Raw genomic sequence first — 14649 nt, 5'->3', positions numbered from 1 at the left:
AGGTTCGTCTAAAGACTAAGACCAGTGAACTAGTAAGACCCATCACCAAAGTCCGTCTGCTCCTAGAAGCAGCGTGAGACAGGTAAAGACTGGCCTCCATCAGTATGTAAGTACCAGAGACTTTTAACAACAGAAGAAAGAAGACAATTCTTGAGTCTGTTCGTAAGAATTTAATTAATTTCTTATGTCATTTAAACATACTTAGTATTGTTACTTTGGATTTATTTATACTTTGGATGTGTAAAGCCAAAACTTCTTCTAGACAACTTTGCTGTTACGTACACATCCGTCACAGAAAACTTATATAAAACTATATATTGTTTTTCAAAGTAAGTTTTATCCATATTTCCCAGTCAAACCTATTTACTAGTCAGTCTCGTTGTTGCACTTACGGTCTTCATAATGGTATTGCATCAAGTAAATTAACTACTACTACTCTAATAATTACACTAGAAAATGGAATCCAAAAATGGCAGTGCAGGAAGCGAAAGCAACTCTTAGGCACACAGAGATAGTAGGTAATGTACAAGTAGGCTGGGGAAGCTTTTGGCTTGGCTTGGCCCAGGCAGGTGTGGAGTAGAGCATGTCCCAAAGAGAGGAGGAAATATTAAGGAGCACGAGGGCAGTGGCTCAGGATAAGCAGGGACAGTGGTTGAACTGGGAAGGTGTAGAGAAGAAAAAGTTTAGTTGGAAAGAGCTGTGGAGTATGGAGGAAAGTAGTAGATTTTTGATAGGGTCAACATATGATATATTGCCAACTCCCCAGAACCGAAAACTCTGGGTAAATGGAGACCCGCTATGTTCATTGTGTTCAGGTACTACAACTCCAAATCACATCTTGTCAGGTTGTTAGGTTAGTCTGTCGCAAGGACTGTATACGTGGCAACATAACCAAGTTTTAAAAAGCTTAGCTGCTGGCATTGAAGATATACGGAGGCAGGCAAATTTAGGAGGGTGTAAGACAAGGAGAGTGGCAATTCAGTTTGTTCAAGAAGGAGGGAAAGTTAATAAGATAACAAAGAGGCAAGGCAACTTAGAGGTTGCTAGTGACTGGGAAATGCAGGTGGATTTGGGAGGAAAGCTTGTTCTTCCCCAGGAAATAGCCTGTATAAAGCTAAGGTCTGATATAATTTTGTGGTCCACGAGTAGAAAGAGAGTATATTTCATAGAGCTGACTGTGCTGTGGGAGGATTCAGTTGAAGAAGCTTAAAAAAAGTAAAAAGCTCAGGTATGCAGATCTAGGTAAGGATGCTGAGCAGCGAGAATGGAAAGTTAGGATTTGTCCTTTGGTAGTAGGTTGTAGAGAGTTTGTTGCAAAATCTGTTGTTGCTTTGTTGAGGGCGTTAGGAGGAAGGGGATAGAGGGTGAGGAAAATATTGAAGGAAATGTCGGATGAAGCAATTAGATCCAGTCAGTGGGATTGGATTAGAAGAAGTAGTAGTTCCTGGGGGCCCAGCAGGGGGAGCGCTTAAGACAGACAGACTCTTAGGAGAAGCAGAGGAAAAAAAACAGGAAGAGGAAGTGCACTTCAGTGGATGGTGTGGGCTGTTTGACCCTCTTTGAGACCATGTGGCTAGTCCAGGTGAGTTGGCCTGTATTGGTTTGATTTACCTTGAGTATAGAACTATTCAGATGAGTTTGGTTGCTGAATCTTCTAGTGTAGCTTGTCGTCCACCTCCTGTACCCTCAAAACTTTCATGCCCCCTACCCAAACCAGGGTCTGTATCCCCACCCCGTGTTCACTGGTGCAGTTGGTGAGAGGTCAGAGTAGTTGACGGTAGTGCTGTGTGAGATAGTTGTCTTTGTGTGAGGAGCGGTGATGGCTGGCATTAGGGGGGTGATCACTGTTTAGCCTCCTGGAGGTGTTGTTGGCCTAACTAGATGAAACAACAGTGAAAGGAGGTTCCCACTTGATGGCAACAAAGACATGTTAGCTATCACTGCTCACTGGCTTAGTTAGATATTGTCTTTACGGCACATAGGGCAGGGTGAAAGTTTGTTGTTAGGGAGTTAGTCAATGAGTCTGGTGCATTTTTTTGGTTCACAAGTTTCTTGTGTTTACTCTAGATTTGTGGGAAGCAGACAAATCTTGCAGACATGTACTTGGGAAACAAGTCAAAAAGATGTTTTTAGGTCCTTAATTTAATCTTTATAGTTGAAAAAATTGCATTTGCTGTAGTGTCATCTGGTTTCAGTTTGAACGTGTCCTGAGTGTTTCAGGGATACACGAGCCTAAAAAAAGCAATGCTAGATGCAGAGCTGTCATGAATTATGCCCGGAATGGCAGACATGTATGGTTGCTCCCTTATGGCAATGGGTATTTGGTTTCACTCATACTCATAGACTACTGGTCCTCCAGCAAAGGTCAGCACCTTGTTTGGGCTTGGTGCCACAACGGGCAACCCCATTGTTGAGTGAACATTTCTTTCTATGAATAATGATATTATGTTCCATTTAGAAAAGATGCATTGCAGAGGTCAAGAACAAGAAATTAATTTCATAATTGTCTGGCAATTCAAAAAAGAAATACACACAAAAAACTGCCATTCTTAATTACATAAGTTAGAAGGGATCAGGGAGGGGATCAGATTTAAAATACAAATCACATGAAACACTGAACTACTACTGTGCATGAGTGCAGAAAAACTCCAAGTCATTTTACACCACAGTGCTAATGTTATAAGTTACATGTTGTTTTCTATTTACTTGAATGAAAACAAATGAAAATGCTAAAATAAAGTGTCCATGTTGTATGTTTTATCAACTTCTATACACTTGTCATTGAAATACTTGTTTGTAGTATTGTCAATTATATTATAGCTCTGTCTATAGACATTGTATATCAGTCCGTGTGATACTGTGAAGCTAAAAAAAAAAAAGAAACAACCTACAAAGTAAACCTTTAAAAATTGTAGATAGTTCATATATATAGATATATCTATATATATATTCTCACAAATTACACATATAAAGCTCTTATGTGTCAAATCTGAAAATATGTAACTTCAACAACAGCTTGAATTAAAGGGGAGAAATTTTACAAATTTAGGACACCAGAAAATCAGGAGAGAAGTCACAAACACATGCACTTTTCCCTTTATTGACTAAAGTGTACCTTGTTCAGAGAACTCTCTGGCCCTGTTGGTTATCAGCAGCTTCCCTCTGGTGGTACTGTAGAGGAACAACAACACACAGACCACCACACAGGTTGTGTGTGTTAGGTTGCATTTTCCCCCAGTTTCTCTCTGCACAGACAGCTTTTCTGATTAAAAGAAAATGTATATGTCCCTATAATCCATCCAAATGAACTGAATAAAATTATTAGAAAATTACCACAATTAACTTTATAAGAGTAATGTCCATTATCAGCCTTTATTTATAAAATGGCAAGGAAGTTGGGGGTTTTAACATTTATGCTTTTTTTATATTGAAGAAAGACTTAGAAATATATCAATCCAAATATACAGTGTAAATATTGTTTTCCCATGGGAACGTTGCGGTTATAACAGATATCACCACACAATGATTAAGCCTGGTTATTGGAGTTGTATCCACAGACATAAGGGGGGTATCTCAGTAGTGGTACCTAAATGTACAATATAAAATATACCTATTTATTCTATAGCAGAAGTGACACACACCAAATCCTTAAAATTAGGCCATGGACTGTCTGCTTATTTCACTGGACGGACCCATTTATTGTGCTCCTATTCATTCAATATTTGTTCTTTTACAAGACTGGAGAGATTAGTGCTGCCTTCAGAAATTGCATTTAATTTCTCAATCTCAGTTTCTTCTGTTTTATCGATTTAGTTTGCTGGACAAAGATGCTGTTTATCCACTAATTAAAACAATTCACTTTTATTTATCAGGCACAAAATAAAAATCGCAGAAAGAAATTCAACAGCCATCATTTCATCATCTGACATGTTTCTCAGATATGACATTTTATTATAGTCATTCTCATGAAATACACGCAAAGTTAAATTCTGTGTCAAAAAAACACTTTATTGCTTGCTTGCTTGCTTGCTTGCTAGCTATGAAATTGCTTTTTGTTTTTTCTCCGTCCCGGTCTGCTGCAGCCTTCCGGGGTGCCGCTGCAGCCGTATCAGTCTGTGTCAGGGCTTTTTTTTTTTTTTTTTTTTCCCCCCACAGTTTCGATCGGGCAGACTCTCAGCTGCTGGTTGCACTCAACTCACCATCATTGTCACTCTGTTTAATGTTCAGGAAGGAGGATGATATCGACTAAGCTTTTTTTGGCTTTTGTGCTTCTTTATGTTAGCGCAGCAGCTGAATCCAAAAGGAATTTCAAATGTCCTTCAGGATGCGCCTGCTCCAGGGAGACCATCATCTGTGTCGGTGCCTCACACGTCCCCCGGACCATCCCCAGTGAGATCAACTCACTGTGAGTAACTAATCTGATTGTTTCGGTCAAAGGATAGTCTATTCAATGTGGAGACAGGCAATGGTGCATTCAGGGCCGTTCACTTGCTGCCTCCCTGCAGAGTTGGCTCCTGGTGTGTCTGGTACACAGTGTTATGATGCGTCAGCCCAGAGTTTGACTGTGATTTCTGATGTGCTTCCTCCAACAGGAGCATGGTAAATGGATCCATTGCTGAAATTACAGAGGGGATGTTTTCCCTGATGCCTTCACTTCAGCTGTTGTAAGTGCAGAATGTGAAGCTTCCACTGATTATCTGGTAAATAGTGATTAACATCTAAGAGCTTTAGCCTTTGCTGCAGACAGCAAAACATATCCCACAGGAAAAAGAAAGAGGAGGTGCATCTTCATGATGCAAACTTTTTTTCTGTCAGTCATTTTTTTTTCTCTTAACAGGCTTCTGAATGCTAATTCTTTGACCACAATCAAAGATGATGCTTTCTCTGGGCTTCCACATCTAGAGTATTTGTGAGTATTACTCAGGGACAACAGTAAACTTTAATATTCCAAAAAATAATGAAGGATCATGCTAGAAGACTGTCACATCATGCTGCAAACACCACTCCACATCATCACTTTCATTGCAAATATCACAAATCCCAATCTGTTTGTGACCAAGTCTGTCCATGTTTCCTCATCACTCCATTCCATGAGAAAAATAAAAACATGCACGGACAAAGATATGTGTATCACCCCATTATCTGCAGACACATGCAATAATAAACATAAATAATATGACACAATTTCTGTAATTTTCTCTGCTGGTCAACAGTGAATAACTAAATTTTATTATTTATTGAACAGATTCATAGAAGGAAACAAGATTGAAACAATCACCAAGAAGGCCTTTCGTGGTCTGCGAGTTTTGACCCACCTGTAAGTCTGTTATCATGCTCTTTACCAGCCATAAGAGTTTTACACTTAAGCTCACAGTAGGCAATGTCTGCAGTACTGGCATCGAATTATTACTGAAGTGGACTGAGGGTACAACATAAAAATTACAAAAGTCTGCTTTTTTGTGCTGTGCTTCTGATTTAGCTCCCTTGCAAATAACCAGATGAGGTTTCTGTCAAGGGATCTGTTTTTTGACTTGGATTCATTGCTGGAACTGTGAGTAAGCGTGTGTGTGTGTGTGCGTGTGTGCGTTAGTTAGTTTAAGTGGCTGAGAGTTGTTCCTTTTCCATACTGTATTCCAAAGTGTAGCTGACTCATGCTCAGCTTTATGCTTGGCTGAAAAAAGATGAACAGCAAAAATATTACATTTCCTTTCTCTCTCCACCTTGATAGTGGTGCCCTTAGATGACTTCCATTTTTAGTTATATATTTGTTTTTACTCCCATTTTAAAATAAACTTCATTTTCGAATTGCTCCAACAACAATGCAAAAGTTGTTTGTTGGCGAACAATAGGTTAGCTAAACCATTTATAAGTTGGAGTGCAGCTAAAATCACTCCCATATGACATCAGATCAGCTCAAATTTCATAGATGGATGGCATGTTTTCCTGCGTCATGCAGCGTTATTGTCTCGAGTTTCAAAGTTTGGCCTTGATGTAAATTTAATCTTTATTTTGTTTTTGTCATCTCTTCCAGTAAATGTGTCCCAAATAATTTTGCAAATGTTGATGCCGCCCTCTCTCCCATGTATCAGGGACCTACGAGGCAACTCCTTTCAATGCAGCTGTGAGAACAAGTGGCTGATGACATGGCTGAAAAACACAAACGCTACAGTATCAGATGTTTTCTGCTCAGGCCCCAGCCACATGAAGGGAAAGCGGCTCAGCGACCTCCCTATTCCACCCGGCGAGTGCATCTCCACGGGTAAAAAGACGAGCGCACCTTCAAAGGCCTTTATGAATAGTCACAGGCTCCAGCTAAACATGTCATCTACAAGAAAGAAAGAAGAAATCAATCAAACTGTTGAATAATTAAACAAGATGTTAGCATGCACCAGTTTGTGCAATGAGGCTCCAGGCCTGCTGACATGTGTGCATACACATACATTATTTGGACATATATACGTCCGTTGTCTTATCCAGAAGTGGCATATTGATAAACTATAAGAATATGAGGAATTCGGATCTATTTAATCCAAAATATTAAACCATTTAAAACCATATAGGTGCTATTATTGCCCTACACAGCTTTGCACAGGATGACAAAGGTAATTTAAGTAGTGAAGTCCTATACCTATACATATACTGTCCTATACTGTGACTGTTTTTGTCTGTATCTCACAGCCTTTGTGCGTCATCAGTCCATTCCCATTCAGTCCATGTCAGCAGACATCTTCTCCTTCAAAGAGGATATCTTTGTGGCAACGGCTGCCCCAAACACCAACAGCTGTGTGGTCATGGAGTGGGATCACATTGAAATGAACTTCAGAAAATTTGATAATATCACAGGTTTGCCAAAAACCCACCGTTAGTTCTTTTTTTCAGTGGATAAATTTGGTGATATTGTGCATCCCTAAATCCTATTAAAAGACAAACAATGAAGTCATGCTACAAGCCTGATACACTGCCCTGTGCTCCACGTAGCGAGATTATAATTTAACATTGGCACTATAATTTATCTTAGATCATTCCCAGAAGCACTCTTGGAACAAATTTTTGCTAAAAATCATAGCACCAGGCTCAAAATTTAATTAGGCTTTGTTCAGGATTAAAAATATGTATTTACAAACTCTTTTTAAGGATTTGAATCTTCAGTAAACCCTGAACTCTCTCTAGCTACGTAGAGAGTAGAGAAATCAAAAGGTAATGAATGAGGGAGTCTCATTTTGGTAAGTGGGCCTTATCACTGGGCTGATTCAGTGACAGAACAATTTTTAAAGTAAGTAATACTTCTAAGTATTACTTTTAACTAGCCATGTTTACACCAAATAATGATATTGATTTAGTTTGATTTTATAATTAACGTAAATGCTATTTTCTGTGTTGTGTTTTCACTGTCACCTTTTTTTCTGTCATAGGGAAGTCTGTTGTTGGATGCAAGTCAGTCCTGATTGACAACCACGTCTTAATAATTGTCACCCAGCTTTTTGGTGGCTCCCACATTTACAAGTTTGACGTGCAACAAAATAAATTCATCAAGTTTCAAACTATTGAGGTCTTCAACATCTCAAAGCCAAATGACATTGAGGTCTTCAAAATGGATGGCGTTTGGTATTTTGTGATTGTGGACAGCTCCAAAGCAGGAATGTCAACTCTGTACAAGTGGACCAAGCAACCAGACCGCAATGAAACTGGTTTTTACTCTTACCAGTTTCTCCACGAGTGGTTCCGTGATACAGATGCTGAGTTTGTTGAAGTGGACGGGAAGTCCTACCTCATTTTAGCCAGTCGGTCTCAGTCACCTGTCATCTTCCTATGGAACAAAAGCACCCTGAAGTTCATACTTCATGGTGAAATCCCAAATGTTGATGACATGGTAGCAGTCAAAGCTTTTCGTGAAGAAGATGAGATGTATTTGGCCCTGACTTGCTATATTGGTGACTCCAAAGTCTTAAAATGGCGCAATAAGCAGTTCACTGAGGTGCAGGCTCTACCCTCTCGAGGAGCAATGATCCTCCAACCCTTCTCCTTTGCAGATAGACACTACCTTGCTCTTGGCAGCGATTATTCTTTCACACATATCTACCTCTGGGATAAGGAGACCAAAACCTTTCACAAGTTCAAGGACATTTATGTGCAGTCACCCCGGTCATTCACAGTACTGTCCACTGACCACAGGAATTTCATCTTCTCATCCAGCTTAAAGGGAAAATCAATGGTCTTTGAGCATGTATTTGTAGATTTAAGCTTATAGTGCCTACAACTAAATCCTGACTAATTGACTAATTAAATTGTTTGCTCAGAGCAATTGTGTGTATTGGTACAAAGAATCTCAAAGGCTGCGTATCTTCCTTTGCAACGCTCTATATATTGGATTGAAACATACATTTTAAAAGTGCTGCAGCTCAAATACATTTATAGCAAGTATGGCATTACAGTACAAAAACTGAAGGCTTGGGGAAATAAAAAGCAGCCTTTGAAATATTAAAAGCACGAAGATAATTTGAATGTTTACTAGATATTATCTCAAGATGTGCTGGCTTTTTATATTTACCTCTATCATGCAAACAGACTGAGCTGAGGGATGACCACTGTGACTATCACTACCATGGAGTGTAACCTGGCTACCCCACACAGATCCAGTAAACTAGTAGCCATCCATTTAAAAGTTGTTTGGCTGTAACGGTGCAAGCAAAATGGTTACTCCGAAACAACACTCTGTAAATGAAGTGATTTATTTGCAACAACTGGAACCACCAACAGAAAATTTAAGCCATCTTGTCCACTGTTATGACTGATGATTTAAATGTGCATGACACAAAGGTTTTCTTCCTGACGAAAATTACTCCAGAATGTAAATATAATTATGTAAGAGTGCAACAGCCCACCGTATGAACAGAGTGCCTGACAGAGTGCCTGATGAGTGGCAAAAATAAATGTCATTTACTCCTGATTCCTATGCAATATATAAGGAGTGTTGCTACAATCACAGGCATAGTTGTGAACTACTATGTAACTTCGAATAACGTTCATGTGGCCTTCAGTCACAAACGTGCTCTTTCCTTTACTGATCTTTTCATATTTTTCATTCAATGTACAGATTTGCTTTAAATGCTTTACAGACACAAAAGCATGATGTGCATATGCTCTTTCACAACTGTCAAACAGGTGAACTCAAAAATTCTTCCAAGCATAACATAAGAAATAAGAAATTTTAGAGTTGTTAACAAAGAAAAACATGACTGTCCCTTTTGTTACTCTCATTGCCATGCCTTACAAAGTAACAGTACAATTATCTTCCAGTCTGCGGCCCTTAAAAATTATGAACAACAGCTCTTTTATATGGCGCAACTATTCCTTTGTAAGAATGGGATTGTGAAAATGCATTAAAGACAGTTTAACCACATTTATTGCATTTTATTTATTTATTTATTTTTTTTACTTCGTCCTGTAATCTTGGCAGGCAGTGAAACTGGTCCTTTAGACTGAGGCACACAAAAAAAAACACCAGTACCCTCGATTATTATAATATTTACCTATTATGAACATATCCTGTATGAATATTAAATATGGATATGGACAAATCTTGCAGTTGCTAGCAGATCTAACATGTAAAATACCCTTCGCCTTGTGAAGGCTGGCCCAGGTGGTTCCCAGATTTACCAGGGTCAATAAATGCGTCCTGACGCGCCTATGACGTCAAGACGGACGGAAATGATGCTGAACCTCGATCGGTTAATGCGTGTTTCATACAAGAAGTGTCTGAACACAACACAAGCAGCATGGTGATACAAACGACCTGAACACACACACCTGGTTACTAAAACGTTTTCTCACCTGGAGGAACATGGAGCCGTACCGGAGGAGCGAGAGTGACTGGCAGAGGCTGGTCAACGAGGTGAGACCGAATAGACGTCCATGTCCCGCCGAGATCCACTATTTATAGGAGGAATAGTAAATATGTATGCTTCGTTTAAATACATTTAAAGGAATTTGTTGTTATTGTCATATTAGAAGCCACAGGTAGTTCAGATGTTTTGTCTTGGTTAAACTGGACAAACAGGATTAAATCTTAGGTCACTCTGAGAAATGAGGAAGTCGATTTAAAAAATAAATAATTGGAAAAAAAATGTCCTCGCCCCTGCAGAGCACTGTGTCTTGGGGGTTTGTTACATGTAGGACAAGATGCACCATATTGTTGGTCTACTGACTCAAATTCAAATGTTTTATTACAAATAATCTGCAAAAATCAGATGAAGATGACCGCTAAGTAACTAACTTGGTTTACATGTATTTCTAGAATAAATTCTGAGACACATGAATATTATTTCAGCAGGCCTATTTCCTTTTATGCTATCCTCGTCTATCCAATACATCTAATGGATGAAATTAAACTTTTTGTTTCACATTTATTTGGCATTTGAGTTTCATTCATTCGCTGATTCATGGAGATGATCAAGAAACAGAAACTCCACCATCAAATGTTTTGATAACCTATTCATAGTTTCAAGTTGAGAATACCAAAAGTCTGCTTCCAGCTTCCCAGTTTTTATATTTTATTTTGCCTGTGGATTGCCTGTTGATGCTTTGTTATTTTATCAAAAAAATAATCAGTAAATATACAGTTTAGGGAGAAACATCACCATCATCAGCAAAAGGGCATGCATACTTTTTTTGTTGTTTTCCTGGTGGCTGCACTGCATCATTATAATTAATTTATGAACTTACCTAACAACACCTTCAACATTTTTTTTCTTTTACAAAATTTTCATTCCTTTGTTCAGTTTCTAATTTGCAAGCGGAAGTTGGAGAGCAAGAAAGAAGCACTCCTGATTCTGTCTAAGGAGCTGGATACCTGCCAGCAGGAGAGGGATCAGTACAAGCTCATGGCCAACCAGCTCCGTGAGCGTCACCAAGGTCTCAAGAAGAAGTACAGAGAACTCATTGTAAGGCATCTGTCTGTATGCTGAGTTAGTGCAGTGCAATAAAGACTTTAATAAGCAAAATATAAACATAAGTTGTCCCTGTTTACTGTCCTATGTTGAATGTTTGAGACGCTATATTGAGTGGCAGTTATCTCTGTTTTTTTTTAACTCACAGGATGGAGATCTCTCTCTGCCCCCTGAGAAAAGAAATCAAGTAAGTGATTTTAGTCATCTGATATTCTTTATAAATTTTTGTCTAACAGTGGTGCTTACCTTAAATGCTGCATATTTCATTGTAGGGAGGTCTTGAATCTGCACAAACCCAACTTGGTTTTTATTTGACATCACTGTTTTTCATTTTTGTTGTTTTTTTATTTTAAAAACACCAGCTTCACAGGTACCACTGAGTTAACCCTGGATGGTCTTTCTAATGTGACCTTTTGTGTCTTTCAGGTGAATTTAGCCCAGCTGCTGAGAGACTCCAGAGAAAAAAGGTATCAACTTTCTGAGGAGGTGAAGGAGCTAAAACAACGACTGGTGGAAGCTCAGGGTGATAACAAGGTAGAAGGGCATTCTTTATACTGTCTTCAGAAGTATTAGCTCAGTTTTTTTTTTTTTTTTTCACCAGCTGCATCATTATTCATGGATATGGCAACAGCTTATCCAGTATCAGCTGGGTATGAATCAGTGTGTCAGAGAGTCAGACTGTTTGCGATATGCAAGAAATTGATGGATAATATGACATCATCATCATATGTAATATGATTCCTGCTGGGTCATTCTGCTCCTTTAGCTCCTACGAATGACCATCACCAAACAGAGGTTGGGAGATGAGGAGGTTGGCATACGACACTTTCCTGCACATGAGCGAGAAGATCTGGTCAGACAGTTAGAAAGAGCCAGAGAACAGGTGACACTGTCTGGGATTTGGGCACGATTTAATGAGACATCTAGCAAATTAATTATTAGTTAATTTGCGGGCAAATTTTTTTTTTTTTTTTTGGAGTGGGGGGGGTCAAATCAAAGTTGTATGCACTTAAAAACTGGGATTTGTGTTGTTGTAGAATGAGTTGCTGGAGCACAGTGTGAAGTCGCTCACAGATGAACTGCAGGATGTCCAGGCAGAGCGAGATGTGTTCCAGCAGAAGGCTCATCGTCTCAATGTGGAAATGAACCACATTGTGGGCAATGATGAGATTCGCTTTCTAGACATGGATGCTCTATGCATGGAGAACAGGTTAGTTTCTCTTTTTAAAAGACAAATTTTGTTTTTACCTGTCTTTTCTGGAGTGTCCGCAGTTAAAGGAGCAATCTATATGTGTAAGTGTTGAAATACTGGTGTCCTACTGTTTGACCTGTTAGGAGAAATAATGTGTTTATCGGGATTTTGCAGATTCATTACATGGAGGCGTTTACATTCCAAACAAAATATTTCTTCCAGGTATTTGCACGAGCACCTCTGTCAACTTCAGGAGGAGGTCAACTTGCTCAAAACTAATCTGGTGAAGTACAAGGTGGCTACATTTTTAAACTGTAAAATTTGACTTTCAACTTAAAAACAATGTTTTGACTTGAAAGAATGTGAATTCGCAAAGTTTTGTTGTTGCTTTTTTTAATATGTAAAAACAAACCTAATTCTCCTTAATGTGTTTCACTGCTTACAGAGTGCACTGGAGTGCAGGAAAAACTCCAAAAACTGTGGCAAAGCCAACAGCAGTGCTCTCACAGGAGTGCTCTCTGCCAAACAAGGTTGGAAGAATCACATTTATAAAAACAATCAAAATTCACTTCACACAATGTAACAAAGTGCCATGCAAGCATTTAAATATGTGCTGAAGAAAACAATCTCTGTTTCTGTAAAACCCTAAATTGAAGCTACCTGATAGTTTCTATCTAAACTTTGATTGTGTTGTGTGTGAAGTAAAGGAATTGTTGCTTTCTGAGGAAAATGGCTGCAGTCTGCCAGTGACTCCACAGTCGATCTCAGACCTCAAGTCTCTCGCCACAGCTCTGCTGGAAACCATCCATGAGAAGAACATGGTGATTCAGCACCAACGACATATCAACAAGTACTGGAATTTATTCCTAATGCTGTATTCGTATACATTTCCTTTAGATTTTGATTTGTTAAAATAATTCATTAGGATGTTAGGCAGAATTGTGCATGTATGCTTGTTTAAGTCTACTTGTCTTCTGTCATTAGGATTCTTGGAAATCGAGTAGCGGAGCTGGAGGAGAAATTAAAAACACTAGAGATGTCTGGATTATGGAACTTGCCAGGTGGATATGAGCACCTTTATTTATATATATTTATTTACTATTATTTATCTTTCTTATTTATCTTATCTTTCTTGTTGTTTCCTTTGTCCTTCCGCTTCTTGCTGACTGGAGGCCTGACTTATAATGTGTCTCTGGGAATTTATGGTAGTATGTTCCCCTTTTTACTACTTCCCTAGCCTCTGGCCTTTGTCTTCATTCATTTCTTATATGATACCATTAATTTTAATCATCTCGACCTCCCATCTATATTCAGTTCACCAGTTTAAAGTGTTTGTACACAGATGATTGCATTTTTACTGTGTTTAGAGGAACTTACTTTGAATAATATGCAACTACTCTGTGCCTCTATGAGTCTTCAGTATTTCTTCAGTGTCACTCTCCTCTTGTCTCACAGCTAAAAAGAGGTCTACAGGTTTGCCTGTTGAGCAGCAGAGTTCCCCAGAAGTTCAAAATCAAGACAGCGAAATGCCAGTTTTCCAGGGGAGGACACCATCAGCATCCAACATGGAGAAGCCCCAGCAGAAACCTTCACACCAGCAAACCAATATCCAGCCTCAGACAGAGACGCCAGGAACCACAAAGGATTTAACCACTGTAACAAATGAAGAGGACCATCTTTAGTGATCCCCCTCCCACTGGGACTGATGTAACAGTTTAGACATCTCAGACCTCACATTGGGAAGAGAGAATAAGCCAGATGAATGCACTGAAGGTGTTGAAACTGTTGAAACGGACTGTATTATCACGGCAGAAAAAATTCATATACATATGTATACACGTGTGTATGTGTGTGTGTATGTATGTATATATATATATATATATATATATATATGTATGTATATATATATATATATATATATATATACATATATATGATTCCGGGCCCGTGGCCTTTATATGTGGAGTTTGCATGTTCTCCCCATGCCTGTGTAAATTCCCTCCAGCTATTCCAGTATTTCAGAAACTTCTGCTCTACTGGGATTTTCACACACAACCATCTCTTGGGTTTACAGAGAATGGTCCAAAAAAGAGAAAACATCCAGTGAGCAGCAGTTGTGTGGACAAAAATCTGCAGCAATTGCATGATACTATCATGCCAATATGGGAAAAAAATATCTGAGGAATGTTTCCAACACCTTGTTGAAGGTATGCCACAAAGAATTAAGGCAGTTCTGAAGGCAAAAGGAGGGCCAAACTTTTACTAGCAAGGTGTATCTAATAAAGTGGCCAGTGAGTGTATATCAGCTGGGATTGGCTCCAGCATCCCTCGCAACCCTGGTGGATAGATGTGATAGATAATGAGATATTTTGACAGGCTGCACTGAAAATATACTATATAATGTCTCAAGTGAGTTTTATAATGGCGTTTGTCAAAAAAAAAAACAAACAAGGAAATCATCAAAATCAATTAAGAATGTCTTGACCAAATTCATTCCAGACCATCAAAAGT

At 38.9% G+C, this 14649-nt stretch overlaps 2 protein-coding genes across 3 annotated transcripts; both read left to right on the top strand.

The window, feature by feature from the left end:
- Positions 1 to 1511: 1511 nt before the first annotated feature.
- On the top strand, positions 1512 to 9380 carry LOC115043820 (leucine-rich repeat LGI family member 2-like). 2 transcript variants are annotated; one of them, XM_029502538.1, is made up of 9 exons: positions 1512 to 1582; positions 4288 to 4405; positions 4593 to 4664; positions 4838 to 4909; positions 5246 to 5317; positions 5480 to 5551; positions 6090 to 6259; positions 6679 to 6843; positions 7413 to 9380. In XM_029502538.1, the coding sequence occupies exons 3-9, from the start codon at positions 4597 to 4599 to the stop codon at positions 8246 to 8248; spliced, it is 1455 nt and encodes a 484-aa protein (XP_029358398.1). In that variant the 5' UTR covers positions 1512 to 1582; positions 4288 to 4405; positions 4593 to 4596; the 3' UTR covers positions 8249 to 9380. The 2 variants fall into 2 exon arrangements, with proteins under 2 accessions (XP_029358398.1, XP_029358407.1); XM_029502547.1 differs by having other exon boundaries at positions 1522 to 1582; positions 4283 to 4405.
- Positions 9381 to 9712: 332 nt separating this feature from the next.
- LOC115048157 (coiled-coil domain-containing protein 149) lies at positions 9713 to 14638 on the top strand. The gene is made up of 11 exons (XM_029509513.1): positions 9713 to 9892; positions 10779 to 10940; positions 11095 to 11133; positions 11373 to 11480; positions 11713 to 11829; positions 11984 to 12156; positions 12361 to 12433; positions 12584 to 12668; positions 12841 to 12988; positions 13123 to 13199; positions 13594 to 14638. Exons 1-11 carry the CDS (start codon positions 9842 to 9844, stop codon positions 13818 to 13820), a joined length of 1260 nt encoding a protein of 419 aa, XP_029365373.1. The 5' UTR covers positions 9713 to 9841; the 3' UTR covers positions 13821 to 14638.
- Positions 14639 to 14649: the final 11 nt, after the last annotated feature.

This window comes from Echeneis naucrates, chromosome 1, assembly GCF_900963305.1.
Source record: "Echeneis naucrates chromosome 1, fEcheNa1.1, whole genome shotgun sequence".
Taxonomy (NCBI): domain Eukaryota; kingdom Metazoa; phylum Chordata; class Actinopteri; order Carangiformes; family Echeneidae; genus Echeneis; species Echeneis naucrates.
The sequence above is the reverse complement of the archived record's forward strand: the minus strand, read 5'-3'. Positions and strand labels throughout refer to the sequence as shown.

What these genes read in the sequence shown, in the direction of transcription:
- LOC115043820 (XM_029502538.1), top strand. Translation starts at nt 4,597, where the DNA reads ATGGTAAATGGATCCATTGCTGAAATTACAGAGGGGATGTTTTCCCTG. An exon ending in ATGCCTTCACTTCAGCTGTT is followed by an intron (nt 4,665 to 4,837) that starts GTAAGTGCAGAA and finishes TTCTCTTAACAG; the next exon opens with GCTTCTGAATGCTAATTCTT. An exon ending in AAAATTTGATAATATCACAG is followed by an intron (nt 6,844 to 7,412) that starts GTTTGCCAAAAA and finishes TTTCTGTCATAG; the next exon opens with GGAAGTCTGTTGTTGGATGC.
- LOC115048157 (XM_029509513.1), top strand. Translation starts at nt 9,842, where the DNA reads ATGGAGCCGTACCGGAGGAGCGAGAGTGACTGGCAGAGGCTGGTCAAC. An exon ending in TAGAAAGAGCCAGAGAACAG is followed by an intron (nt 11,830 to 11,983) that starts GTGACACTGTCT and finishes GTGTTGTTGTAG; the next exon opens with AATGAGTTGCTGGAGCACAG. An exon ending in GCTCTATGCATGGAGAACAG is followed by an intron (nt 12,157 to 12,360) that starts GTTAGTTTCTCT and finishes TATTTCTTCCAG; the next exon opens with GTATTTGCACGAGCACCTCT.